The sequence below is a fragment of the Mustela erminea genome, chromosome 3, assembly GCF_009829155.1.
Source record: "Mustela erminea isolate mMusErm1 chromosome 3, mMusErm1.Pri, whole genome shotgun sequence".
NCBI classification, from domain to species: Eukaryota; Metazoa; Chordata; class Mammalia; order Carnivora; family Mustelidae; genus Mustela; species Mustela erminea.
The window spans coordinates 27,481,231-27,508,114 of record NC_045616.1 but is presented as its reverse complement, the minus strand read 5'-3'; the positions used below and the strand labels follow the sequence as shown (position 1 = coordinate 27,508,114).

Genomic DNA, 26,884 nt, shown 5'->3' with positions numbered 1-26,884 from the left:
AGTCAGTCTTGGGTTCTTTCTTCTTTTATAGGTGCCCCCCCCCCCGACCTTACTAGTACTTATAGTACTCACTTGGTGGTCACATACTCTTTTAAACTCTGCAGGTCTTGGAAGCTCTTTATTTCTCCATCCATTTTGAATGTCAGTCTTGCTAGATAAAATATTCTTGGCTGGACGCTTTTCTCATCTAGTGCCCTGAATATGTCTGCCATTCCTTTCTGGCTTGCCAGATTTCTGTGGACAGGTCTGACATTATTCTGATAGACCTTCCTCTCTACGTAAGGAATCTTCCCCATAGCTGCCCTCAGAAGCAGTTGTCTAAAATTACGATTCGTCAGTCTCACAATCAAGTGCCTCGAGGTCTTTCCAGAGTGGTTATCTTGGGGGGTGATCTTTGAGCCTCTAGGACACAAACGTGGGTTCCATTCCCCAGATTGGGAAAATTTTCATCCAAAATTTGTTCAGCTCTATCTTCTAGTCTTCTCTTTCTCCATCTTATCACGATTCCAATAATTCTGACATTGGACCGTTTCATAGGGTCATTTATTTCCCTAATTCTGTTTTCATGGCTTCTGAGGTGTTCTTCCAGGGCTCTTCCTGATCCTTTTTTCCTGTCAATTTGTCCTCTAGATCTTTTGCCTTGGTTACCCTAGCTGTTAGAGTATTTAGATTAGATTGGATCTCATTGATAGTATTTTTAACTTCTTCCCAGGCGGTTTTCACTTCTGCCATTAGAGAGTCTGTGTTGTCACTAATGGTTTTCTCCAACCTAGCCTTTGCCTAGATAATTCTAACCCTGAATTGTGTCCTTATCCAATAATTCTGATGGAGAGGGCACAGTCTCTGAATTTTTCCTCTGTTGGGTGTTCCTCCTCCTAATCATTTTGGTGCGAGGTGTTTGAGGGGATGTATCGCTGAATATATCAGTCATGATAGAAAAAAAGAGAGCGAGAAAGAGAAAGAGAGAGGGGGGAAAAAAAGAGAAGACCCAGCCAGAATGGACCCCAAAGATAAGATTTATAAGGTATACAAACAAAAACAGACAAACCAAAAGACCAACAAAAGTAAATTAAAAAAAAAGAACCCAGCCAAAATGATCCCCAAGGATAAGATTTATATAATACCAGAACAAAAACAAATACACAGAAACACTGGCAGAAGAAAAAGATGGGAGGGTGGTTATAAATCCTTGATGTGGGTGAGGAATTATTCCTGGGTGTATCTTGATAACTTTGTTAAAGGACTCAACTTTCTAGAGATGAAGGGAGATTAAAACTGGTTTATATATAGGGGTAGTATTGATTAGTGAAAGAGGATTACTTTGAAGCTTATATGTATATGTATATTAAAAATAGAAAAGGAAAAAACATGGTACGTGTATGAAAAAAAGTTCAAGTAAAAGGTTATTATGGAATATGTTGTATTAATCCTCCGGTTGAAAATGGTAAGTAGGTTAAAAAATTAAAAAGAACAAGAATAGTGAGAATGAATTAAAAATTAAAAGTTGGATCTGTGAAATATACAGGTTTTAGGGCAATACCAGGAGCTTAACATACTGTTTTCCCCTGATATTGGGGTTTTACAGTTTTATGGGGACCCTGTAGTGGTTGTCTTCCCGTTCTTTTGGCTTGTTTTCTGTGAGAGAGGACTGCCACATTGTTTTTCAGTCAGATTTGTGGGTTGAGTCCTCCTGTCCCCTATCAAGGGGCTGGGCTCTGTGGAAACCGGTTTTTCAGGCTTTTGTTCTCTGGAGGTTTTGGTTTTTAGTGGCTTTTAAGTTTAGTGGAAGGCGGAACTGCATCTCAGAGAGAAGCCTCAGTCTGCTCCCTTCTGGGTGGTTCAGAGCACACAGATTCCCCTCTGCAAACTCCATGAACCGTGCAACCTCAGTGCAGGCAGTTCAAGTCCCCAGCCACTGTCTCAGGGGTCGCCCAAAGCTCCCGCTTGTCTCTGCACCCCTGTGCCTCTAAAGCTGCAAGCGATATTGGTCCAGGGAGTCTGCTTCCGTGGGCTGTCTTTGCTGGGACTGGTTCTGGGGTCCAGACTTGATGGTTGCCCAGGTTGCTGCCAAGGGATCCCGACCAGAGGTGGTGCTGAGTTCCGTCAGGCCCAGGCTGGGGAGTGGGTCAGACCCCGTTTGCATAGTACCGCAGAGCGCAAAAGGCTGTACTTCTAGGGAGCGTAGGCTGGTGCGGTCACCAGACTCCCTCTTGTGGGGGCGGGAGTGCGCCCAGCCTAGCGGTGGTGCCAGCTACACAACACGGGGGAGCTCGGTGACCAGAAACTGGAGGCTCTGCCGCACTCTCTCTGGCACCGGTGGTTGCTGGCGGTGGCCATCCTGGGTCCGTGGGCCTAGGCCCGTGCCCATGACTGCCTGATTCCACCAGTTGCCCCTTAAGATCTTTCGCTTTTTTTGAGTGCTTTTAACCAGATTCCAAGTTAATGCTGGTTCCCAACCACAGAGCACTTTCGTGTGGGGTATTACTTTCCAATGGGTCGCTTCTGGTGGATCCCCCCCCCCCCCCCCCCCCCCCCCCCCCCCCCCCCCCCCCCGTCTGCTTATCTTCCAGTATCAGTCTGAGCATTCCCACTCTGCTTTACCTCTCTCTGGTGTCTTCTGCCCCTGTAGAGATATCCAGAAGTGTATAATCCTACTTCTCAGGCTGATTTCGTGGTTTTCAGGGTGTTCTGGTAAATAATTAGCTAACTTTAGGGCTCCAGTTGAAACAGGGTCTCCTACTTCTCTGCCATCTTGCCCCCCACCCCGAGTATCCTTTTAATGTCCATGGAATCTGTAGAGATGTCTCTTTTATTTCTGATAATAATTTGTGTTTTCTCTCCTTTTCTCTTAGTTACATTGGCAAAATGCTTAATGGTTTGATAGATGTTTTTGGAGAGCTAGCTTTTGGTTTCTGTGATTTTCTTCATTGATTTCCTGCATTGATTGAAGCTCTAGTTTTTAATTATTTCTTTCCCTCTGCTGGCTTTGAACTTAATTTGCAAAAATTTGCTGCCGTTTTTTCTGTTTTCCTGAGATAGAAACCTAGTTTTTTGTTTTGCTTTTTAATATGCCTTGTAATTATTTGTTGCAAGGTGGACATGATATACTGGGTAAAAAGAAAATAAGCCTTTTGTAACATAGAGGGAAGGTGTGGTGAGGGGGAACCTTTCTGTAGTCCCATGACTGGGTGCAGGTGAGCCTGTCCCCCTGCACCGTTTCAGCTTGTCTGTTAATAGATGAAGGTTGTACATCTTTGGCATGAATATCACGGATGTGACGCTCTGTTGTTCTCATTTCATCTTTGCAGGTGGCATGTAATTTGGATTTGCTTCATTACTGATGATAAAATGATTCTCATTCTTTTTTTTTTTTTTAAAGATTTTATTTATTTGTCAGAGACAGAGGGAGGGAGAGAGAGAGAGAGCGAGCACAGACAGACAAAGAGGCAGGCAGAGGCAGAGGGAGAAGCAGGCTCCCTGCCAAGCAAGGAGCCCGATGTGGGACTCGATCCCAGGACCCTGGGATCATGACCTGAGCCGAAGGCAGCTGCTTAACCAACTGAGCCACCCAGGAGTCCCAAAATGATTCTCATTCTGATCACTTGATTAAGGTGTAGTGTGTATCTGTTCTCAACTGTAAATTACTATTTTCTTAGGGAATTGATATTTTGTGACTCATTATTAAGAAATTGCCAAAGTACTCATTCCTTAAACCTTCAATTTACTGTTTGTTTTTTTTTTAATGGGTTAAAATATCTATAATTGTCCCAGATTTGTGCAAGGGGAACCCCTTCAAGCTGCTTGTTTCCTTTAGCCTGTCTCCATAATTCTTTGCACTTTCTCTTGGTTTCTGGCATAGGAAGATGGTACAGGCTGATGTCCTTTCCTGTCTAGGCCTGGATTCAGCTGTTTGTTCAGGGAGCCCTGCTTCCTTACAAGAAAGAGTCTAGGTGCAAGGTATGCCTATTGCTATTGGGGTGTTCTGCTGCCAGGGACTTCTAATGAAAAAAGTGAGGGATTTGGTTTATGTAGGTATACATAAACACACATACATGAACATGGATACACATGCCTTTATATCTGTTTATCCGTACATTTAGTGAATCATGTACATTCACACTGACACCTTTAGTCCTTCCAGTCTTACAGGAGGGCTTTAACTTTAACTTGTGCCTGTAACTCCTTGGCACTAGACCTGTCATAGTTCCTCTTCTCATTTTTAAGCTCTGCTGACATTACAGTTTTGTGGATGTCTTTAATTAAAGTGATTGTCAGATGCTTTACTTTGATTATTTAATTTGATCTTCTAAACAACATTATAAAAGCTTTGCAGAGCAAAAAATGGAAACAGGAAGAAATCCTACAGGTTCTCCATAAAACTGGTAAATGGCAGAATTGGGTTTGGAACCTCAGTCTGTGTTACTGGAGCATCTGTGTGCTTAACTCTTTGGCTATATTTAGCCAGTGCTATAGGAAGTTCATTTCTTCAGGGGTAACCCTGCTTGCTGCCTTCCCCCTATTAGAGTCCGAGCTGTCTTTCCAGCTGCCTGACTGTTTGGGGGAACCGTTTAGTTTTAAGCTCCTTTTCAAGCCAAAGGTACAATTTCTCAGGCTGCAAAATAGGAATCTGGAGAGGATTGCTTATTGATGGGGGATGCATATCTCTGAGGTATGCATTATATCACTTCTCTTCCCAAAATTGTTTCATGCTCTCCTCTTAATCTTGGAAAATGACCCCAGCGTTAAGAGTGTGGCGTGTAGGGAGTCTTTCATTGGGCCTTGACCCCGCATCTTCCTGCCTGTCGGTCCTCACCTTGTGAGCCAGCACGCCACCCCCGCCACCCCCCCACTTCTCCCACTGTGTGCTTTTTCTTCCCAGGCTGTGTATTCCAGTTCGTTCTGCTTGGAACACTGTTTCCTACTCCCTTATTCTCCATTCATTTCCCTTTCTCTTTTTAGCCACGCTGGGCTGATGGTTCAGTCCGTGGTTTAGATTCACTACCTGGGGCGTCTGGGTGGCTCAGTGGGTTAGAGCTTCTGCCTTCGGCTCAGGTCTTGGTCTCGGGGTCCTGGGATCGAGCCCCACATTGGGCTCTCTGCACAGTGGGTAGCCTGTTTCCTCCTCTCTCTCTTCCTGACTCTGCCTACTTGTGATCTCTGTCAAGTAAATAAATAAAATACTAAAAAAAAAAAAAGATTCACTTCCTTCTGGAAACCTATGGGGTCTCTTCTCTGCAGTTTTTTCAATTTTAAAATGTTACCATATTTCAGACTAGAAGGAAAATGGTGGTTAAAAATGGTTTCTTGGGAGAGAGTGTTTATTTTATTTTTTTATTTATTTTTTTATTTATTTATTTTTTTTGGGAGAGAGTGTTTAAAAAAGAAAGAAAGAAAAAGAAAAGAGAAATTTACTGAGGTACTGAGTGTATCCATGAAAACTCTCCAGCAAAATACAAAGCATAACCGGCTTTCAAAATCTTACCGTGGTTTATGGCAAACTGTAATGTAGTTGCATTGTGGTTTTCCCCATAAAGTACCTGCCAGCCTGTCTGGACTTGACCCCAAGGACATTGTGGTGATGCTAAATGAGGAGGGAGGCTACCATCAGATCGGCCCAGCAGAGTACTGCTCTGACTTCTTCATTATGTCGGTGACCATAGCCTTCGCCACCCAGCTGGAGCAGGTGAGACAATCCCTCTGATGAGGGATTCACAATGATCCGAAAACATTGATTCTTCTTTTATTTTTATCATTTATGTTTAAGATTTTATTTATTTGTTAGAGACTGCACACAAGCACAAGGAGGGGGACTGGCAGACAGAAGGAGAAGCAACAGCTCCACAGCTGAGGAGCACAGAACTTAGGAGATAGACCACTGGCAATGTAAAAAGTTCTGGTCTCTCTCCAGGAACATACTTAATCCCTCGAGGTTACCAGCTATACAAGCAACCCCAGGAAGTAGCCTGGGGGAGAGTGCTCCGGGCCTGGTGGTCTCGGTGCCCTCAGCAAGGAGAGCAGGGACACTCACGACCCATGCCAACATTGCCTCCTTCCAAAATGAGCTGTCCTTCCATTGTTTTTCTCAAGATCCAGCCCACTTTCTCAACATTATATTGGTCTATAGCAGCTGAAATAATAATTTCGAAAATAGAGAAAATGGCTTATGACTTCAATTTTTACTGTACTATTAACTTCCTCAGAGGTACAAAGCTCCCACAGGGTCCACGTTTATAAGTGAAATACCTGATAGTGACCATATATATGTACATGACTTGGAAGAGTGTCAGGTAACGCTTTTTCTCAGGATATATTTAAAATTTTTCATTCCATATTCATGCTTTTGGCTCTCTCCATCAGTTTCTCTCTTTTTCTTCATAAAGCCCTGCTTATGAATTGCTTCACCTTAATATGCCGTTCCTGCGGGGGAAGGTCCGATGTCACTGCCTTCATTAACCACATCAGGGTACATGTTAGATTATGAGGCTGTTCTATTTTTACTGTGTTATTAAGTAGATGCAAAGGCATTTTACATTACCACTTTAATTTTTTTCAACTCTTCTGGGTGGCATAGTTGTTCCTCATCATTTACTGTGTGTCCTTTTCTATGGACCAGGGATTATGCTAACTACCGTGTTTAATCCTCCCACAACTTTAGGGCATTATTATTTTCATTTTCAAGATCAGGAAAACATTTCTTAGGAAGGTTTTACAGCTAAGTAAAGGGCCTGCGTATTTCTGGACATAGAGTCACTTCCCTTATTCTCTTGTTCCAGTATTATGCTCTCTTCCCTCTTACACGGTTTTGGAGTAAGATGGATTGTTACGGGGCTTGCGTTCTCTCTGCTTACTCACTGCTTACTAGCTGGCTCCTCCAGTTTAGGCACCGTAACCTTTCCGAGTCTTGAGTTTTCTCAGGAGTCGAGTGGCGATAATACCAACTTTCCATATAAGGATGAGGCATGAGATAATATAACCAAAATGACTTTCATGTAGTTTGTATGTGTGAAGCTACATTTGTACAGTAAAAGCTTGTTGAGAGTAATTGACTTATTGAATCCACAACTAAAACAGCTCTTCGTAATACAAGATGACTTACTGGGACCAGTCACTCCGTTTAGTTTTTAAAAACTCAAAAACCAGATTGATGACTGACCATTGGCTCCTCTGCTAAAAAGGAAGCTGAACAGTTTTTTCTCAAGAGTAAACCAAACTATCCTGGAATCCAGCAATGTCAATGCTAGGTGTGAATCAAAAGAACTGAAAGCAGGTGTAAAAATGAAAACGTGCACAGCAACGTAGTAAGCAGTATTCACAGTTTCCAAAAGGTGGAAACAACCCAGCTGTCCGCCACTGGATGAATGGATAAACCAAATGCATGTCCATACAATGGAATATTACGCGACTATAATGGAACAGGGTGCTGACAGGTGCTGCAGTGTAGGCAGACTTTGAACGCATGCCAAGTGAAAGAAGCTGGACACACAAGGCCACCTGATGTGTGCTTGCATTTATATGAAATAGACTAGCATAGGTGAATCCATAGAGATCCAAAGCAGATGGGTGCTTTTCTGGGGCTGGAGGAGAGGGGGAATGGAGACTACTAATGAGACTACTCTCAACAAGCTTTTACTTCATGGGTGCGGTATTTGTCCTGGGAATGATGAAAGCATTCTGGAACCAGATGTGACCAGTGCATGCACAGCCTTATGAATGTACTCAGTGTTACTGAGGTGCATGCTTTGTAATGTTAAAATGGAACATTTTCTGTTACATGTATTTTACAATAATGAAAAAACACAAAAAATTGAACCCAGTAATCTAGTTATCTTTTGATATTTTTTCCTTTTTTCATTATGTATAGACAAGCCAAGGGTTTTATAAATTAGCCATTTAGTTTTTTTCCTCAAGCTAGTGAGAAATGTAGTGTGAGAAAGCACCAAGCAACAAATAAAGGTAAGAAATAATACCTTTTCAGGTGCTCCTCAGTGACTCAGGACATGTGCTGTCCTGTTGCAGAATGGAGGAATGAGTTAGGAGCAGGAGGACTGGGTGGTTTTCTTAATATTGAATGTCGAAGGTTAAAAAAAATTACCTTCCAAATACAAAGATGTTAAAGGATTTTTGAAAGAATCTTTTCTTAGTGGGAATTAACTTAAAATTAAATATACTGTGAAATATTTAAGGGCTATCTTTAGTTCTTAAGATTTTTTTTTTTTTTGCTTTCTGATGATGGAAGAAACAAAAGTCTTGTCTAATTAAACTCTGAAATAGTCACTGGTAAGGATACTATATTTTTGCCTCAGAGCTTTTCCTGAGCACAGCTCAGTTGTGCACAGCTGACTCTGTGCTGTGTGGTAGAGTTGTCCTATTGAACCAGTATTCTCTCTTCCAGTCCTTCCAACAAGCCTAAAAGAAACGGAGGTACAGATTGATAGAGTAGTTAGTAGTACTGTGAAGTCCAAAGCTTCACAGTAACCCATGGATGGAACCAGAATTGGGGGCTTAATCCAGAATCTGCTCTTAACAGCTGTAGGTATAGAAGTGCTGGCTCTCTCTAGATAGACTAAAACCTACTCAAATACAGTTGAATGTATGGGGTTCAGCATTTACTTCACATACAAAAATATATATGAAACAAGAGTCGTTGAGTATCTACTGTGTTATTTCACACAAGACCAGTGACTATTGAATGTGGGGCTGTTTTATTCTAAGTGGTTAATTCTTTTATTGTCACGAACTCTACAAGCTGTCCTGTAACTCTGCTTGGCCTAAAAGGATGTCTTAGGTAACTGTCATGTCAGGATATAGTTATTTAACAGCCCTGTTGTATGATCACTAGGATATATTCAAAACCAATCGGTGAACACAACCACTGTCTTTTTAACAGTGTGCTAGTGAGCACTTGGTCTGTTAGATGACTCCATATTGTATTGTCCAAGAATCCACGTCTTTGCCATGAGTGGCTATGAAAGTACAAACTTTGCAAAGTAACACTCCCATTAAAGCAAGTGTCTTTTTGCAACTATTAATTTATAGTTTTCCCAGTTTGGACAGATTGGCTAGAAAGCGTATTTTGCGAAGGCCTGGGCTAAGGTGTTACATTTAATAGTCTGGATTACAGTTGTTTAAAACCCTTCTCTTAGGAATGAAGGGGGTGGGAGAGTGAGAATAAGATGAAATAAGGTAAATGGAAATAAAGAAAGCTCAGTTTAAAATACTTGACCACTTCCTTCTGAAAGAACTTCCATGTACTCGTTCATGGGTCAGTTGAATGAAAAGTAAACTTGAAAACAACAGAAGTCTCTCAAAATGTTTTAGTCTCTGGGATTTTCTGAAATAAGCCTTGAAAGATTAAACCGATCATTTGGTTGTAATTTTTCAGAGATGTAGGAATTCTGAGTGAATAATTGTAGACTTAGAAGTTTAAAAAAAAAATCAGTATTTTAGCAGATATCTTAAAGTTTGTCTTCAAGATAGATCTTTAAGCAGATATCTTAAAGACATGCGTGGTTTACAAATTAATACTCTCTTCTTTTTACTTGAATGTTTAGTTAATTCCATGTACCATGAAGCTTCCAGAAAGACAGCCTGAATTTTTCTTTTACTATTCTTTGCTGGGAAATGATGTTACAAATGAACCCTTCAATGATTTAATCAACCCAAACTTTGAGCCAGAGAGAGCATCTGTTCGAATACGTAGCAGCATAGAAATTCTTCGTGTTTACCTGGCTCTTCAGTCTAAACTACAGGTAAGCATTGCAGAAAGTTGCTTTTATTTTAGTTTAGTTTTATTATTTATTTGTTTGCTTGTTTATTTATTTTGACACAGAGAGACAGTGAGAGAGGGAACACAAATAGTTGCCAAATAGGGCAGGATCCAATAACTTACTTATCTTTTTAGAACTGTGTTTAAATTAATGTTGAAATGGAAATAGAAAAAAAATGCTTGAAGTATTAGTTTTCTGTTTACATGCATGTATTAATGATACAGTTTGTGAAATAGCATAGTGAAATATTAAAGTAAGCATAACTCCTAAAAGAGAGAAGGGTGGTAATTTATGAGTATGTAGTAGTGAGAGAAAAAAAAATGGAGGCAAATGGCTTTATTATTTTATTTATTTATTTGACAGAGAGAGCACAAGCAGGCAGACAGGCAAGCAGAGAGAGAGAGGGAACCAGACTCCCTGCTGAGCAGAGAGCCCGATGTGGGGCTTGATCCCAGGACCCTGGGATCATGACCTGAGCTGAAGGCAGAGGCTTTAACCCACTGAGCCACCTAGGTGCCCCTATTATTGAGTTCTTAGTAAACTTTGTGCCTTATTAACAATGTTAACCATCAAGTATAAGAATCTGTTAGTCAAACAGACTCAGCTGAGCGTGAGTGCAGAGCTGGATATGGGGCTCGATCCCATGACCCTGAGATGACCTGAGCCAAAACCAAGAGTTGGATGCTCACTGACTGAGCCACCCAGGCGCCCTTAACTATCTGTTAAGTTTCTGTGTTTAGGAGACGGGAGAGAATATTAAGCCTCTTTTGATTTTTCTCTTTCACATTAGATCCATCTTTGCTGTGGAGACCAGTCACTTGGAAGTACAGAGGTACCCTTAACTGGACTCCTGAAAAAAGGGAGTACAGAAATCAACCAGCGCCCAGTCACAGTCGAGGGTGCTTTTATTCTTGACCCTCCAAACCGAGCCAAACAAAAGCTTGCGCCTATTCCTGTGGAGCTAGCCCCGACTGTCGGCGTGTCTGTGGCTCTGCAGAGAGAAGGCATAGACGCCCAGGCAAGTGGTGACCCTCCAGCCCCTACTCCAGATTTTGCGGTGTCACTCGGGACTGCTCCTAAAAGCTGAACTTCCAGAGAGCTACCTTGCGTAGGAAACTGTTATTATTAATTAGTGGCCTACGTTATACGATAACTTCCTTTCTGAAAAGTACCGTAGCTTCCCAACTCTGCTTCATTAAGTATTTATAGAGTCCATGTGTGCAGTTTTGTTTTGTTTTGTTTTCTTAAGGATTTTATTTATTAGAGAGCACGAACAGGAGGGAGAGGCAGAGGGAGAGCAAAATGCAGACTCCCCGCTAAGCAGGGAACCCAATGCGGGGCTTGATCCCAAAACCTGGAGATCATGACCTGAGCTAAAGGCAGATGCTTAACTGACTGAGCCACCCAGATGCCCTCTGCTCTTTTTTTTTTTTTTTTTAAAGATTTATTTATTTTTAGATAGGAGGGTGCAAAATGAGAAAATCTCAAGCAGACTCCTAGATGCCCCCATACTGTCTGCTCATGTAGTAGGAACCATTCCCCCCAACCCCAGCTCCTGGTCAGTCACTGCCAAAAAAGGAACTCCTGGGAAAGAGAATGTCGTTAGACCTAGTTTCTGGGAATCTGGGTTGATGGTAATGGTTTCAGTTGACTGCTGGGGCCAAGACAAAGTTCTTGGTTCATTGGTGCTTTATGATCCTCATACTGTCTTTAGGCAACAGAGATCGGTATTTGTTCAGATGTAAAAACATTTTTTGATTCTATATAATCAACTTTAGGGTACTGTTCTTTTGAGGAACTGATCTTTAGGTAGGTTATGAGTTGAAGGTAGAAAAACTGAAGCGAGAGTTTAAGTATGTGCATATACGTGTATGTGTGTGTGTGTGTGTGTGTGTGTACGTATGTATATATCTTTAGAAGAAAGTTGAACAAAGGAGAGGAAGAAAATCAATTTAGATATGTTTTTGTTTGAGTAACAGGCCTCCATTGTGTTCATTGCCTTGGTAATAACGATTCCCAGGGACACCTGGCCTGACTTGTTATATCAAATATCCCTTCTTACCAGTTAGGATGCAATTTGGTACTCAGCTCTGGATATCATATTTCCTTCCTGTTCATCTTCCTTTTTCTGGTCCTAGATGCTATAAGAAAATTTGCAAATTATGAAGAAAAATAGACTAGGAATATCCAAACTGGGAAAGGAAGCTTATATTTTTAAAAAACAACGTCACGTTTTTTGCTTAATTATGAAGGAAAGTGCTTTGCAAATTATACTTTATTTAAAAATTGTTTTTAGTCTTTAATTGAGTTAAAGACCCAGAATGAACATGAACTACAGAATTCAAAGAAGCAAGTTTTAACTCCTATAAAAGAGAAGACACTCACTGGGCCAAAGTTACCAAGTGTGTCCCCTGTTCCACCTCAAAACCCATCACCTCCCACAAAAGATGATGCAACAGGAAGTGAAGCGGAAAGCTTACAGTATGATAAGGACACAAAACCAAATCCAAAGGGTAAGATGTTCTTTCTATAGATATTCTAGGTGTGCATTTATAGCCATCTAATTAATGATTAAGAGAGTTTTCACAGTTTGTAAGTAAATGGTGAGCTTTTTTTTTTTAAAGAGCCAATGATGCTTGGTGATGTAAAAAAAAAAAAAAAAAGATCAGTTTAAATTGAATTAAATTTAAATTGAGTTTATAACTTCATTATAGAATTTGCTAAAAGGTAAGAGAATTTTTCTATTACTTTTATTTTAGAAGCAATAGTTTATTCAGAAGAAATTACAGAAAGTAGTTCTTTTGAACATATTTTTAACTAGTAAACACTTAAACATTGTGAATTCATTGGAATTTGAGGGAGAAGAGCTTACTGCCTACGGCAGTAATCATTACACTCATTGTTTGAGCGTACAGTTAAGGGAGAGACTCGGAATGGTTTTACCTGGTTTTAAAAACTTTTCCCATCTGCTGCATGAGGGTCTTCGGTTGGATTTCGTAGTGAAAGTAATTAGAGTAGTGGGGGATTAGCAGTGAAGGGTTAAGGTGGAGCTTCTTACTTGGTCACCAAATAGCTGTAGGACTTGAACTACTTGCTAAACCTCTCTGGTCTGTAATAGGATTGCACTAGATGGCTCTTTCTGTTAGACTACAACATATGTGCCTAAAACAGCCAAAGCTACTTCTTAAAAAGTGATGTTGTTATTATCTGCCCTAAGCCTCAAGTACAGCCCTTCAAATATTAAGTGTCGCTGCCTCTTGGAAAGAAGTTGGTGCCTGCCAGGCTGAAGGCATACATCCCTGCAACAGTAGACAGTAGCATATGCTTTTATGTTTTGCATGCTGTGTGAAGAGTAAGCTCTTTTTTACATGGTTCTAAGATGGGATTAAAAGCCTCCCTTGTTTTGGGTAAGTTACTTTAAGAAGTTGATGGCTCAGTTCATGTGTTCACAGAGGCAAGTGACCAAATTCCTTGCTTGAAGGTAAATGAGGTATCTTTTTTTAAAAGTGCCATACTTCATGTAAAGGGAGATATCTGTAAGCGATGTAAATAACTTAAGAGAAACGGTTACCAAGTGGAATTTTTTCTTTGGAATTTTTGTGTTCATTCTAGCCGTTGGTCCTTCCATACCTGCTTCTGTGGCCCAGCCAGTGCCCGCATCCCATGCTTCAGAAACAGCCTCAGGACAGAAGATTGCTGTGCCGGCGACATCACATCATTTTTGCTTTTCAATAGACTTAAGGAGTATCCATGATTTGGAAGTTGGTTTTCCAATCAACTGTATATTAAGGTGTGATCTGATTTTGTCCCCAAGTATTATTTTCTGAAGAGCAATACCTTTCCTCTCTTTGGGAATTGCAGCAGGACAACTCTCACCAGAGACATTCAAACAATTGTTAAACCCCTGAACTGAAAAGGAGGCCAGGCTCTTTCATAATGACTGAACTTAAACCAGGGTGGCATTGGTGGTAGGAGAGCTAATACTAATTGTATGTATTGATGACAGTTGACTCAGGCTTCTTTGTAAAAAAAAAACAAAACAAAGTGACTCTTGAGCTTAAAAGTGGTTGTTTCTAGAAAAGGGACCATAGGTCAAAATAAGGGAAGTATAGTATCTGACTATTCTTTTTCTTTTTTTTTTTTTTAAGGTTTTTTATTTATTTATTGACAGAGATCACAAGTAGGTAGAGAGGCAGGCAGAGAGAGAGAGGAGGAAGCAGGCTCCCCACTGAGTGGAGAGCCCCATGCAGGGCTTAGTCCCAGGATCCTGGGATCATGACCTGAGCCGAAGGCAGAGGCATTTACCCACTGAGCCACCCAGGTGCTCCAGTATCTAACTTTTCTATAAAATTCTATTATAATGGGAGGTTGTAGTCTATTACCTACACTTGGTAACTGAGACTGTTAAGAACCATACTTACAGAAGCACAAGTGGAATGTGTTCACCCCGTTCCATGTACAAAATTGAACTACGTATATGTTTTAGTCAGTTAAATGGTCTTACTAGCTTGGTTTATTTTGTCTTTTTTTTAGATTTTACTTATTTATTTGACACAGAGAGGGAGAGAGTGAGAGAGCACAAGCAGGTAGAGTGGCAGGCAGGCAGAGGGAAAGGGAGAAGCAGGCTCCCTGCCGAGCAAGGAGCCTGATGTGGGGCTCAATCCCAGGACCCTGGGATCATGACCTGAGCCGAAGGCAGAGGCTTGAACCCACTGAGCCACCCAGGCGCCCTCACTAGCTTGTTTTTTTTTTTTTTTTTTTAAAGATTTTATTTATTTATTTGAGAGAGAGACAGTGAGAGAGAGCATGAGCGAGGAGAAGGTCAGAGGGAGAAGCAGACTCCCCATGGAGCTGGGAGCCCGATGCAGGACTCGATCCCGGGACTCCGGGATCATGACCTGAGCCGAAGGCAGTCGTCCAACCAACTGAGCCACCCAGGCGCCCCAAGCTTGTTTTTAATAATAATAAATTTTCATCAACTTCCTGGCTGAAATTTATATTAAATGTAATACAATAATGTGTTTCAGTTTGGAGTATTTAGTTTTTCCTTATACATGTCTTTGGAGCAAGCATTAGCATTTCTAATAAAGTTGTTGCTCCTTATGTTTTTAAAATGTGAAAATCTTTTCTGTCATTTGGGATTTCCGTTGGCAGAAATGTCCACCACTACACAGTGCTCCCTGATGGTATTAAGGCATACCTGCTTTGCCGATGCATAAATTAACTCACACTTGTATCTCATTTTTCAGTTGTTAGATTTTTATCAGGCTATTTCCAAAATCCTCTGGACTTTGGTGTGAATAACGGACAGAATCAAAGGGACTCAACACTGAGTCTGATTGTGAATTCACAGAACAGGTGTCTCTCTGTCACAGCTTGTTTTGCTTTTTGCCTCTTGTTAGAGGCCAAGAATCATTATGAAAATGGAGGGCCAAAAAAAAAAAAAAAAAAAGGCTTATCTCACAAATAGAGCTTTTCTCAGAGGGTTTCTAAAACATCCCTTAAAATGGTTTTTAGAAATAGAATTATTATTGACTTTCTACTTTACCATTTGTCTTTTTCCCTCTAGTTTTCTAACTGAGATCTCTTTACTGCTGCTGGTAGAGACTGGGACCTCAGGGTGCTTAGAGATGTTGTTAGCCAGAGCATAGAAATACTGATAATGTGAAATTAGAAGCTGTGAGGGGGAAGCCTTGAACCAGCCCACTTAGTAGGTACTCGTCGTAGTTTTTGTGGTTCAGTCCTGTCCTGTGGGCCATCATTGAATCATGAATACCTGTGTGCCTGATGTTAGGGGGTTTATGGGTCATATAAACAAAGTGCTCAGCCTCGTGAAGAAGACACATTGAGAAGGAGGTTAACACATGAGGGAGGCCAGAAGTCCAGTTGGCAAAGAAAAGGGGGAGAGTACCATAAACCAATGGTACAGTTAAGATTCACTTACACACCCTGCATGGAATTCACTTGATGATAAGGGCCATTGGTTCTGTCTTGGAAGTCATTTTATGGCTTTTTAAAAAACACTTTACCTTTGAGTTTGAGAAATCTTATGGTGTTGTGCTCTCATGAACTATCATGAAACTGCAGTTGGCAACTGCATAATGGGATTTGTGAGATGACCTGATTTCAGTGATGTGTAATTATGTATGAAGTGAGTGCGGGCACAGGATTCTTAGTTGTAGGAAAAGGAGTTTTCACTACTAGGCTTTAAGCCCCAGTTTTCCTAATGGATAACAAGGTAGAAGATGAAATTTAAGTGAGCATTACGTTGTCAATACAAAGTAAGTTCTGCAGTAGGCAGGCAGCCTCCCATTTAATCTGGTGCGGCTTCTGCGATGACAGGAAGAAAGACTCGGTACTCATTGACTCATCTGCTTTCATCCTTGATTTTCAAAGACAGAATGCCATGGGTGCACCCTTTTGGCGCTGACTAGGAGTTTTTTTAAGCCCATAAACATCAAGAGATTATTGAATAAAGAAAATAAGTTTTGAAATTAAATTCAGCAGGTATTTCTTGAATGTTTATGATGTGCCCCAAACTGCTTATTTGTTCCTGAGACGGCACAGATAAAAAACATGGGTCCCTGTGCCCTCAAGGAACTCCCAAACAAATAGCAGCTTGGTCTTTGTTTAGTGGCCTCATTGTCCTTCCTAAATCTTAGTCTTACTTAGAATGTGTCAAAATGATCAGCTCTTCCTTATTTGGTGGCATTGCCTTCAAAATACCAGAATTCTTCTTCCCCAGAAGGTCATTCTAGGATCACTTGTAAAGCAGCTTTGGGAACTACTGCTGTACACAGAATGCTTTTCTCTAGAACTGCTACAGTTTCTATGTCAACACTGCCAGTATTGGCAGTATTTTAAAGTTGGTGTTAGGACTAAAACCATCATGTATTTGTACCATCTACTAATTTTAAAAATTGTATTTGTTCATTATATTCATAGTCTATTTTTAAAAAACAGACTAAGTTTTATCTGTCAAGTGTATCATAGGACTTTGTTTTTCTTACATTCTAGGTACTCCTATCCATTCTTTGGTAGCGCAGCTCCCATTATGACTAATCCTCCCATAGAAGTTCGCAAAAACATGGAGGTTTTTCTTCCACAGTCTTACTGTGCATTTGATTTTGCAACTCTCCCTCATCAGCTGCAGGATACCTTCTTAAGGTAATACGCATACGGTGCATATGCTCTGAAGTCACTCTGGAAAATTGATACCCTGTTAACAAGAGGAATTCCTAGAGTTTTAGACTCACATCAGTCAGTGCGTTTGAAAACCTAGAAAAACAAAACAAAACAAAAAAACCTAGAAATAAATGTGCTAAGGAGGTTGGTGATGTTTGTCCTGCTGTCAAGTTTTAATGTAGTTATGGAGGCTCTTTGTAGATTTTCGTATCTTATTTGTCTTGATTTGCATGGAAGACCTGTGTTAATACAGTCTATGAGTAAAGAAGAAACTCTGAAAACTATTCTCGTTTTTTTGTTAATATGTGAAGATAAATACGAGCAAGCTATTTACTTTTTATTCTTGCTTCACCAGTTGACTGTAGTGTATTGCTTGCTTTTTCTGATTGGTCATCTGTATAAAATGGAGGTGTTAATCCAGCCGTCTGAATTGGATTTGTGAAGAAAAGTGAGATCAGAAATGTCTTCTTACTTTCTCAGGGTATCGCCGTTCAAATTTGCATATTAATTTAAAGAGAAGGAGGAAGAAAAAAAAGAATGGTATTTGAAGGGTTTTCTTTATTGCACAGAAAGAGATGTTGAAAATGTGATAGTATTTTCTGTTTGTTACCTATGGAATTGAGCCTTTCTGATCCAGGTAACAAACCATCTCTGAATACATTCGGGAAACTCAAAGATGTCTGTGCCTTAGTTCAGAACTGATAGTTACGAACACTGGTTTCTCTTTTCCTTAGGATTCCATTGCTGGTTGAATTATGGCACAAGGATAAAATGAGTAAAGATTTACTTCTGGGGATCGCCAGAATCCAGCTTTCTAACGTCCTGTCTTCAGAAAAAACTCGCTTTTTAGGTTCCAGTGGTGAACAGTGTTGGCGTCAGACTTACAGTGAAAGTGTGCCTTTCATAGCTGCACAGGGGTAATGGATTTTCCAGAACTGGCCTTCCCTTGCCTTTTCTTCTCATTAGCTGGCTACAGCCTTGTCCTTTCCTGTCATTTTTGTTCTCATATGGGGTCTATATTCTCCTTTGCTATCTAGCCCTCTGTAGCTTTCAGGTACCACCATACCCTGTGATACTGTTAACATTCAGGCTCTTAAGTATTTCCCACCCGCCTTAAGCCTGACAATTCTAAATTCTGGCCTTTTTTTTTTTTTTTTTTTTTGGTAAGTCAGGGTCAAATTTATGATGCATTGTTACATTGTCTTGTATTGGGAGTGACTGTTGTTCTACTTGACAATATGTCAACTTCTGCTTTAATTCTAATTGCTGAGAATGTTACAAATGTTTGGCACTTTAAGAAGAGTATTGTTTTTCTGCCCTGGGCTTTATTACTACAGTGAAAAACTGAAGTTCACATGTCTTCCACAAAAGACATCTTTTGAGCTTTTTAAATTTAGCAGCAGAAGTTTAAATAAACTTAAACATTATACATCACATACCTGGATTTTTGAAGCATAATTAGAATGTAGAAAGAAATCAGGATCAGTAAAAAGCTGTGGTCCTCAAAGTAATGTTGAAATCCCTTCCCTTACTCTTCGCCACCTCTACTTACTTCCAGGGAGTGAAGAGTTAAATAAAACTGACTTATTTGGAGGATCTGGGAACAGGTATTTTACAGTGTCGGTTATTCTGCTGAACTGAAAATTCTTCTAAAAATACCATTCTTGGGACACCTGGGTGACTCAGTTGGTTAAGTGCCTGCCTTCGGCTCAGGTCATGATCCGGGAATCCTGGGGTGGAGCCCTGCATCGGGCTTCTTGCTCAGCAGGGAGCCTGCTGCTCCCTCTCACACTACCCCTGCTTGTGTTCCTTCTCCAGCTCTGTCAAATAAACAGAATTTTTTTCCAAAAAGATTTTATTTATTTATTTATTTGACAGGGAGAGAGCACAAGTAGGCTGAGAGGCAGGCAGAGAGAGAGGGGGAAGCAGGCTCCCCACGGAGCAGAGAGCCCGATGCGGGGCTTGATCTCAGGAACCTGAGATCATGACCTGAGCTGAAGGCAGAGGCTTAACCCACTGAGCCACCCACGCACCCCAAATAAAAAAAAATCTTAAAAAACAAACAAACAAACCATAGTTTGGTCACATAAGTAGGAAATCATGAAAATAATCAGATCATTACAAGTTCTTTTAAATCTGTGGGTTATAAACATTAATTTTTATTGCCCTGCTCTGTAGACAGAAACGTTTTAGGACACTTAGGTAAGACAGTGCTTAATTTTGCTTTATTCATGTCTTCTAAAGGCTATGAGATTAGAAGAAAATGTAAAAATTGATTATTAAAGGTTTGCATGTGTGGGTTCCATTCACTGAAGTTGTGTTTGACCAAGGATTTATGGAACAGATAGATTTAGACAAAGCTACATTTCTTGTAGCCAAGATTGTATTCTCCTCTAACAGTTTTGTAAATGCTCCTAGTAGTTCTCTGATAGAGAAATCCTCATTGTAATAATACATATGATTAACAAATTTTCAGGAATTATCCTGAAGCAACACTCACATCCAGTAAAAGATTTATGTACAAGTGCTTCGTCCAAGGGAAAAGGTAGAACAAGAATTCAGAATAATCTTTATATAATCAAGATGAGGGGAATTGTTTTTTTCTTAATTTTACTATGTAAATTCATTAGGATATTGTATTGGTATTAAAGCATACACTGAGTTAATGTTGATGACCTCAGAAAAGTGCTCCAGGTGGAAATGGAGAGAGGGACAGAATGGTTTGATCTTAACATGCATGAGTGCATGTCCCTCTGCACATGCAGAAAACGGAAGAGAGGAAGGAAATGAAAGCTCAGTAATGATTACCTACCGACATTAGGTTTTTACATTTTTCTACATCTACAGTGTTAGAGGTCATTTTAAAATAAATGTGGGTATGTGCTAATTAGAGTGTTTATGCTCAAGTACGATCCTGTATGTGGAAGGTCTTGATTGAAGCCCAGAGAACTTAACTGCAGTTGGAGTAGCGGGAGTGTCAGGTTTAAGAAATGTGACCGAGTCACTGTATAGCATTGGGGAAATAAACGAAGAAATAATGGGAAAGGGTTTCCATGAATTTTAAGATATTTCTGATCCATCTGTAGGTCAAACAACAGGATAATGGATCTTTCTTACACAGTAACTCTCGAAGATTATGGACTCGTAAAAATGCGTGAGATCCTTGTCTCTGATTCGTCTCAGGTCAGTATCCCTGAAAATGAAACCTGACTCCTTACGGTGGATCTCCTGCACTGCGGGTGTGAGCGTGTGGGATTCATTTCATTTTTGTTCCGATGTCAGGGTTTATCTGCTGTGCAGCAAAAGCCACCTTCCGTTCCTCCGGCACCTTGTCCTTCAGAAGTCCAGACAGAGCCTCGAGAAACCTTAGAATACAAAGCTGCTCTGGAGCTGGAAATGTGGAAAGAGATGCAGGAAGACATTTTTGAAAATCAGGTGACTTTATCCACTGACTACATTGCTTTTCTTCTCCGTAAGGCTTTTCTCCCTCTGTCCATTGGGTACCCTACCCAGTCCCTCTGAATATCCAGAATGCTTTGCTCTTACAGAAAAACAATAAAAAAGTACTCCATGAATGACAAGTGGGCAGAAGCTACACAGAATTCCCCTAAACTTTCTCCGTGACTCTGGGGCAGGATTCGGACTGAAGGTTACAAGGCAAAGTTTGAATACTTGAATGTTATCTTTAGTTTCAGGCCCTCGTGTAGCGTTCCCTCCTGGAGCCTGGAATCATCCTTCTGGAAACAAGAGAGCGAACAGGTCTTACGTTAGCTTTATTCTCATATGGGCATTCCTTGCCTCAGGCCTTCCCTTTCTTTAGTTTAGGAATAAAAGAGAATCCTGGAAGAAACATAGTGGTGAACAGTATTAATTCTTTACCACAGAACAGCTGATTTGTGTGCTGGAAATACTGACGTGTTTGCTGGGACTGTTTTGTCTTCCTCTTGTAGCTAAAGCAGAAGGAATTGGCTCATATGCAGGCTCTTGCAGAGGAATGGAAGAAAAGAGACCGGGAGAGAGAATCGCTTGTAAAGAAAAAGGTAATCGCATCTGTAGACATCAAAGGTGGAAAGGGAAACTATTAACGACAGTACCTGGTACATGCATTAAAGAAAATCTGTGGAATATCGAAGTTATAGTGGTTGTACATTGGCTTGGGTAAAGTGGATGAATGGGTCAGGAATAGGAGGAAGGCCTTTCTCTTAAGCTGTTAGATGCTTTTTCAATTTTGAACCCTGCAAATGTATTATTCTTTAAAAAAATGAATACTCTAGGAAAAAAGCCCATTTCTGTATGAAAAAAGAAAAGACATTTAAGTATATATAAATGTTATGATTTGTTAATAAAAAAAATCAGAAACTTAGAAGCCCTTTTAAAGAACTTAATTCTGGAAAAAATGACATCTTTAAAAAGAAAATGAGACCATCTGATCTTAATCCAGAAAGCAGAAGTTCAGTACTTAACCTATTCACACTCAAGTTATTGTGTAAAACAAAAACCCTGAAAATTAGAGATGTTGCAAATACTGAAATGTAACTTTTGTATTAGTGGTTAATGATGTATCTATAAGTGGGAGAAGACGCCAATGGCAGGATGGTTTGCTACACTTGACCAGGAGACAGGAGCAGGGTACGGACTAGAATGTTTTTGGAAGTTACTTTATTTTCTTCTCTGACTTCAACCATTTTTTTAATGGGTAATTACGGACATGCTAGGGGTTTGTTATTTTGTTTTTTTTAATATGCTTGGGTTTAATCTGCTTTTAGTTTTTTTCTCTCGGTGCTTCATTTTGGGTGTTTTTATAGCTGGGACTTCAGGTTCACCTGTCTTTTCTTCTGAAGGGTCTAAATTGCCATGAACCTAGTTGAGCATAATTTTTCCTTTCATATACTGCGCTTTTCATCTTTGAAAGGTCCATTAGGACCTTTTTCCTTTCTTTTTTTTTTTTTTTTTTTAAACATATTCCACTTTTCCTCATGGTCATGTTTTCCTTTTTAGTATCTACAATATTTTTATAATATATTATCTACTTATTCCAACATCTATATCATTTTGAGGTCCCTTTCTGTTGTTTTTTTCACCTGGTCATAGGTTACATTTTCTCCTTAGCATGATGGATAATTTTTTGTTAGATACCAGAAATTGTGAACTTTACATTGTCAGTTGATGGATCTTGTCGTGACATGATGTTACTTGGGATGAGTAGGATCCTTTAAATTTAGTTTGACTAGGGTGAGTTGAGAACACCCCATTCTGCTTGGGCTCCATAGGATTATGTAGATGCCTGGTGTGTTACAGCATCTCTCCCATCAGACAGGTAGGAACGCACACTCCTCTCAGACCTGTCCGAGCTCTGGGAATGCTTCATCCTACAGCTTTCCAGTGGTAATGTCCCGGCCTTGCGGGGTTGTAGACTACTCTGCACATCTCTGGGGCTCACTTTCTCTGCATCTCCCTCCTCCCTCATGAACTTGACTCACCTCTGTCTCTTCACTCACCTATTGCCTCAACTCAGCCAGATTGTGAGGCTCTGCTGGGTCCCCCCTTCTCTGAACTAGTGTCTGGAAAATGCCTCTAGGAAGTGCACCAGAGTTCCTTTTAGGGCCTCATTTTTTTCTGTTCTGTCAGGGATGATGGTCCCAGGCCGCCCATTCTTCAGTGTGTGAAAGCAGTTGTTTTGTGTGGGTTGTTCCAGTTGTGTTTGGGGGAGGTCAGGGCAGTTAGTCTTCTGTGGGTAGACTGAGCAGAAGGCCCCCAAGCCTTTGACTTGAAAGGAACAGAACTTCATCTCCCTTAATTCTCAACCATTAAAAATGTGAAAAACTAGTGAGTTATAAGAAAAAGATAATAGGACTACTTTAAAGCATCTGTTCTTTAATATGCAAATAACCGAAATTAAAAAGTCAGAGGCCCTCACACAAACTTTATAGTATGTGTGTATTTGTATTAAATATGACTTGTATATTAAGTAGCATTTATAGTTCTCAAGTATCCTTTATGAATTGCATCTGAGTGAGCCATATAATATTTAAAGTTTTTGAATTTTTCATTTAGCTTTTAAGGCAAGACGAGTTTATTGGAGTTTCTTTGTTTTTTTTTTTGTTTTGTTTTTAATTTTTAAAGATTATTTATTTGACAGAGAGAGCACAAGCAGGCAGACAGGCAAGCAGAGAGAGAGAGGGAACCAGGCTCCCTGCTAAGCAGAGAGCCCGATGTGGGGCTCGATCCCAGGACCCTGAGATCATGACCTGAGCCAAAGGCAGAGGCTTTAACCCACTGAGCAGCCCAGGCGCCCCAAGACGAGTTTATTGTTGTACCATTTTTTAAATGCTGTTGAAGAATTTTCCAGGGTTGAGGTTTGCAAAAGTCCAATCTTGAAACATTTTTTAGTTAATAATTTTGACAAATCCAGCTTGTGCCCTAATTGAGCTTTCTAGTGCCAAAAAAAAAAGGAAAGAAAGAAAAAATCAGTTTTTATGTAATGAATTGAAAAAAAGTCATTTTTGGTTGGTTGTAATTTTGCTTTTTAATCTTCTCAGTTGGCTTCCCATATATACAATTTCTCCTACCATTTCAGCTTGAATTGACAAGCTTCTGACTAGTTAGTAAGGGCTCTGCTCAGAAAATGGAATATGATATTTGTCTAGTAAGTGGCTGAGCTGTTTATTTGAATTAGTCCCATCAAAAAGTACATTGGATGTTGCCATTGTATTTCGACTGAAATACACTGAACAGTAACAAGTCATCTAGTGTAGGGTGTGCTCCATCTTACAAGAATATGGTCAACTCAGATGAGATCTGTTTTCTAAAACTTGATAAGTTACTGTAAAATTAAGTCCATTAGGGGAGAAAAAAACAATTTTTTCCTCAGTAGGATGAAACCTTTCAAGCTGAATTCTCTGAGAATCTCACTGTACTATTTTAGGTCTAAAATGTGTGAGCCTTTTCTGTTCATTCATTTTCACTTTATTTACCTGTTTTCTTCAATGTATAACTCTTTCAATACTTAGAAAGTTCATCTGAAGGAGTCTGGGTAATATTGGTGGAACATACTATGTAGCCATTTAAAGTTCTTCTTATTTCTGCTCTTTGGCACAAAATAACTAGTTAATAGTAAAATGGAACTCATCTGCTTATTATGAGGAACTTCCATCTTGCCTTACCAAAAAGATGCTAACTAGCTAATAGCCCACCAATTCAGGATGTAGTGGTGAAGGAGTATAGGTAGTAAATAAAACTACATGGAGTCAGATCTGCAAGACACCAGTATTTCATAATAACAAATTAATATTTTAAGCTTATGATAGGCATCTAATTGTATATATTCTTGTGGGTGATTGGGTTTATTAGTCTATCAGTTAATATTTTGTGGTCATCTTCTGGGACCATTTTGGAGGGATTATTTTGTTCCCTGAGAAGGAGCAGATTATTTTAGTGGAAATTTTTCTATTTGATAAAATAATTTATTCTTCTCTGGAGTTATACATAAACTTTCCCCCCAAATAAATGAAGGGTTAGTTAACCTTGAAACAGATAACATAATGACCTATATCTACTATCCACTTGGGGCCTTGAGGCCTTGTGGGAAAAGTGAAATATTCCAAATCTGTATTTCCAGAATCCAGTATATTGCTAAAGACCTGGTTGTACAGACTGATGAGCTAAACCCAGTGATTGTTAAGTAATGAATGTGTCTTAAACTAATGTTGTATGAGTATGATACTCTGGTCTTGTCCTGCCTTCTGCATAGCTGACATCATGTTTCTTCTGTCTTCTGTATGACTTCCATCAGATAGCAAAAGATTGCTATCTTGTACCCACAAAGAAGGAAGACCTCAGTTCTACATAAGGGAATAATGTGAGGAAGTGTTTCATGGATAAGATAATGCTTTCACTTTGATACAGATTAGCAGATACTACTAGGTGGACTCAAGGGACATTCCAAACAAAGAAGTTTGAAATTGGCTTGGCGTTAAGAAAACTGTATGTAGTTTGATGTGGGAAGGAGGGAGGAGACGGTATGCCTCAAGAAATAAGGTATAGAGAGGTTTATGGAATATAAATTCTCTTCTGTTCCATTTTGAGGAGGTTATACTTGATGCTGCAGACTTTCTCAGCCAGGGTTTCCTGAGAGAATTAAGGCCTAATGCCTGCCAGCATCCAAGGTTGCTGATGGATTAATTTTAGCCTGTGCTTCTATGTGTTGGAATAGTCGTGTGCCATTTTGAGAGGAGACAGAGAAAATACTTACTTGAATCATTTGTTATGTTCTGTGGTTCAGCTGGTAACCCAGCTTGGGAAAGGTAGAAATTTGAGAAACTTACTTTTTTTAATGAAGACTTTTATGTAAGAGAACAAGGAAATGAGATTTTCATTTTCAGACAGTTATTCTGGTGGAAGTCTAGTGGGCAGAGAGTGGAGGAGGGTAAAGCTCAAGTCAGGAAGACCAGGGAGGCAATAATAGATATAAAAGGAGATGAAGGCCCAAAAGTCAGAGCTGTGATAAGGTGGTGGAGAAAAGCGGAATGGGAGTTAAAGAAAAGGCATTAACGAGGTTTACGATTTGAAGACTTAAGGAATACTCATGGCTACCCTCCACTCCTCCTGCTTTCCCTGATGACTCTATTCCCTCTCCCTCATGCTCACCCAGTTTGGTCTTGCCCTTTCTAAAACACTTCTCTGCTTGACCTCTCCTCCTGTCTACTGAATTCACCCGTCTCCCCCACTTTCGTGCTGAGTCATTTTTTCCCTTCAGCCTCTGCTGGGTTTATTGGCTTGCCCCAAGGCCCAGTCCTTAAATCTCTTTTCTGTTTTTACATTTCTTCAGGTGTTGTCATCCACTTTCTGACTGTCCTATACGAGTTAGGTACAAGTACGCATAGTGTACATAATACACATGTATTATATATAACTTTTATCTGCTTGCATCCCCTGCGTCTTCCCTGGACTCTGCACTTGGCTGTTGACACTGTCTATTGACTGTCTCATAAGCAACTCAAATGTAACCTGCCTAAAAACAAGCTCTGTATCTCCCTCCTGTATAAGTTTGTTCCTGTTGATTCCACCTCTTAATAAATAAAAGGTGACACCTTTTGCTCTGCTCCTCAGGCTACAGGCAAGTTATCCTTGACTCTCTGATTCCACATCTAGTTTATTAGCAAATCCTCATGGCTCCACGTTGAATATGTATCCTGGAAACAAACCACTTTGAGCTCCCTCCTTTATGACTTTATGTGTCTCACAGATGACTAGTTACTTCTTACTTCTTAACTCAGTATCCCTTTCTCTTTCCTGACCCCGGTAGCTCACTTCTGGTACCAGAAGTCAGACAATGCACTCCTTGACTTAAAAACCTGTGATGCTCCTCATGGCACATAGAGTAAAACTCCCATGGTTTACTGGGTCCTACAAGGCCTCAAGGCCTTATGTGATCTACCTCCTGGCTGCCTCTGTAACCTCATTTCTGTCAGCCTGCTGCTACAGTTTGTTCTTAACAACCTGGCCTTCCCCTACCTCAGGATCTATGGAATGTCCTTTTGTTAGAAGTACTTTCTGGTCTCTGTTTAGGATAATCTTTCGGAAATATGCCTTCTTCCTTTGCTCCTGGCCACCAACTAGACACTCATTCTCCTTATTTTTATCCTGGCATTTACTTCAGATTACCTTAAATATCCACTTCCTTGTTCATAGTTGGGTCTTCCCTCAGAATATAAGTACCACAGGACTTTATTTTACCCATACCTGCTAGGTTTGCCATAAAAACTCGTTATTTAAATGATGGTGATTTCCAGTTTTTAAACATTTTTGAGTTTGAGATAATCTAGGGAGTAATGGCATATGCAGTAGATTCGAGGTCTGAATCTCTGGAGGGGGTTTTGACTTGGCAGTCTGGATTTGGGAGTTCTTCATATACGTGATGGTAGGTGCCTCAG

General features: G+C 40.1%; 1 protein-coding gene across 3 annotated transcripts in view; it reads left to right on the top strand.

The window, feature by feature from the left end:
- The window catches only part of CEP120 (centrosomal protein 120), an 81,784-nt gene that overhangs the window by 23,848 nt on the left and 31,052 nt on the right, over positions 1 to 26,884 (top strand). For all 3 annotated transcript variants that reach the window (XM_032335486.1, XM_032335487.1, XM_032335488.1), the window contains 10 exons: positions 5,535 to 5,683; positions 9,552 to 9,749; positions 10,558 to 10,785; positions 12,064 to 12,280; positions 13,380 to 13,557; positions 16,785 to 16,934; positions 17,687 to 17,869; positions 20,039 to 20,135; positions 20,235 to 20,387; positions 20,903 to 20,992. In XM_032335486.1, the coding sequence (XP_032191377.1) occupies positions 5,535 to 5,683; positions 9,552 to 9,749; positions 10,558 to 10,785; positions 12,064 to 12,280; positions 13,380 to 13,557; positions 16,785 to 16,934; positions 17,687 to 17,869; positions 20,039 to 20,135; positions 20,235 to 20,387; positions 20,903 to 20,992 (1,643 nt within the window). The remainder of the gene's footprint in view (positions 1 to 5,534; positions 5,684 to 9,551; positions 9,750 to 10,557; positions 10,786 to 12,063; positions 12,281 to 13,379; positions 13,558 to 16,784; positions 16,935 to 17,686; positions 17,870 to 20,038; positions 20,136 to 20,234; positions 20,388 to 20,902; positions 20,993 to 26,884) is intronic.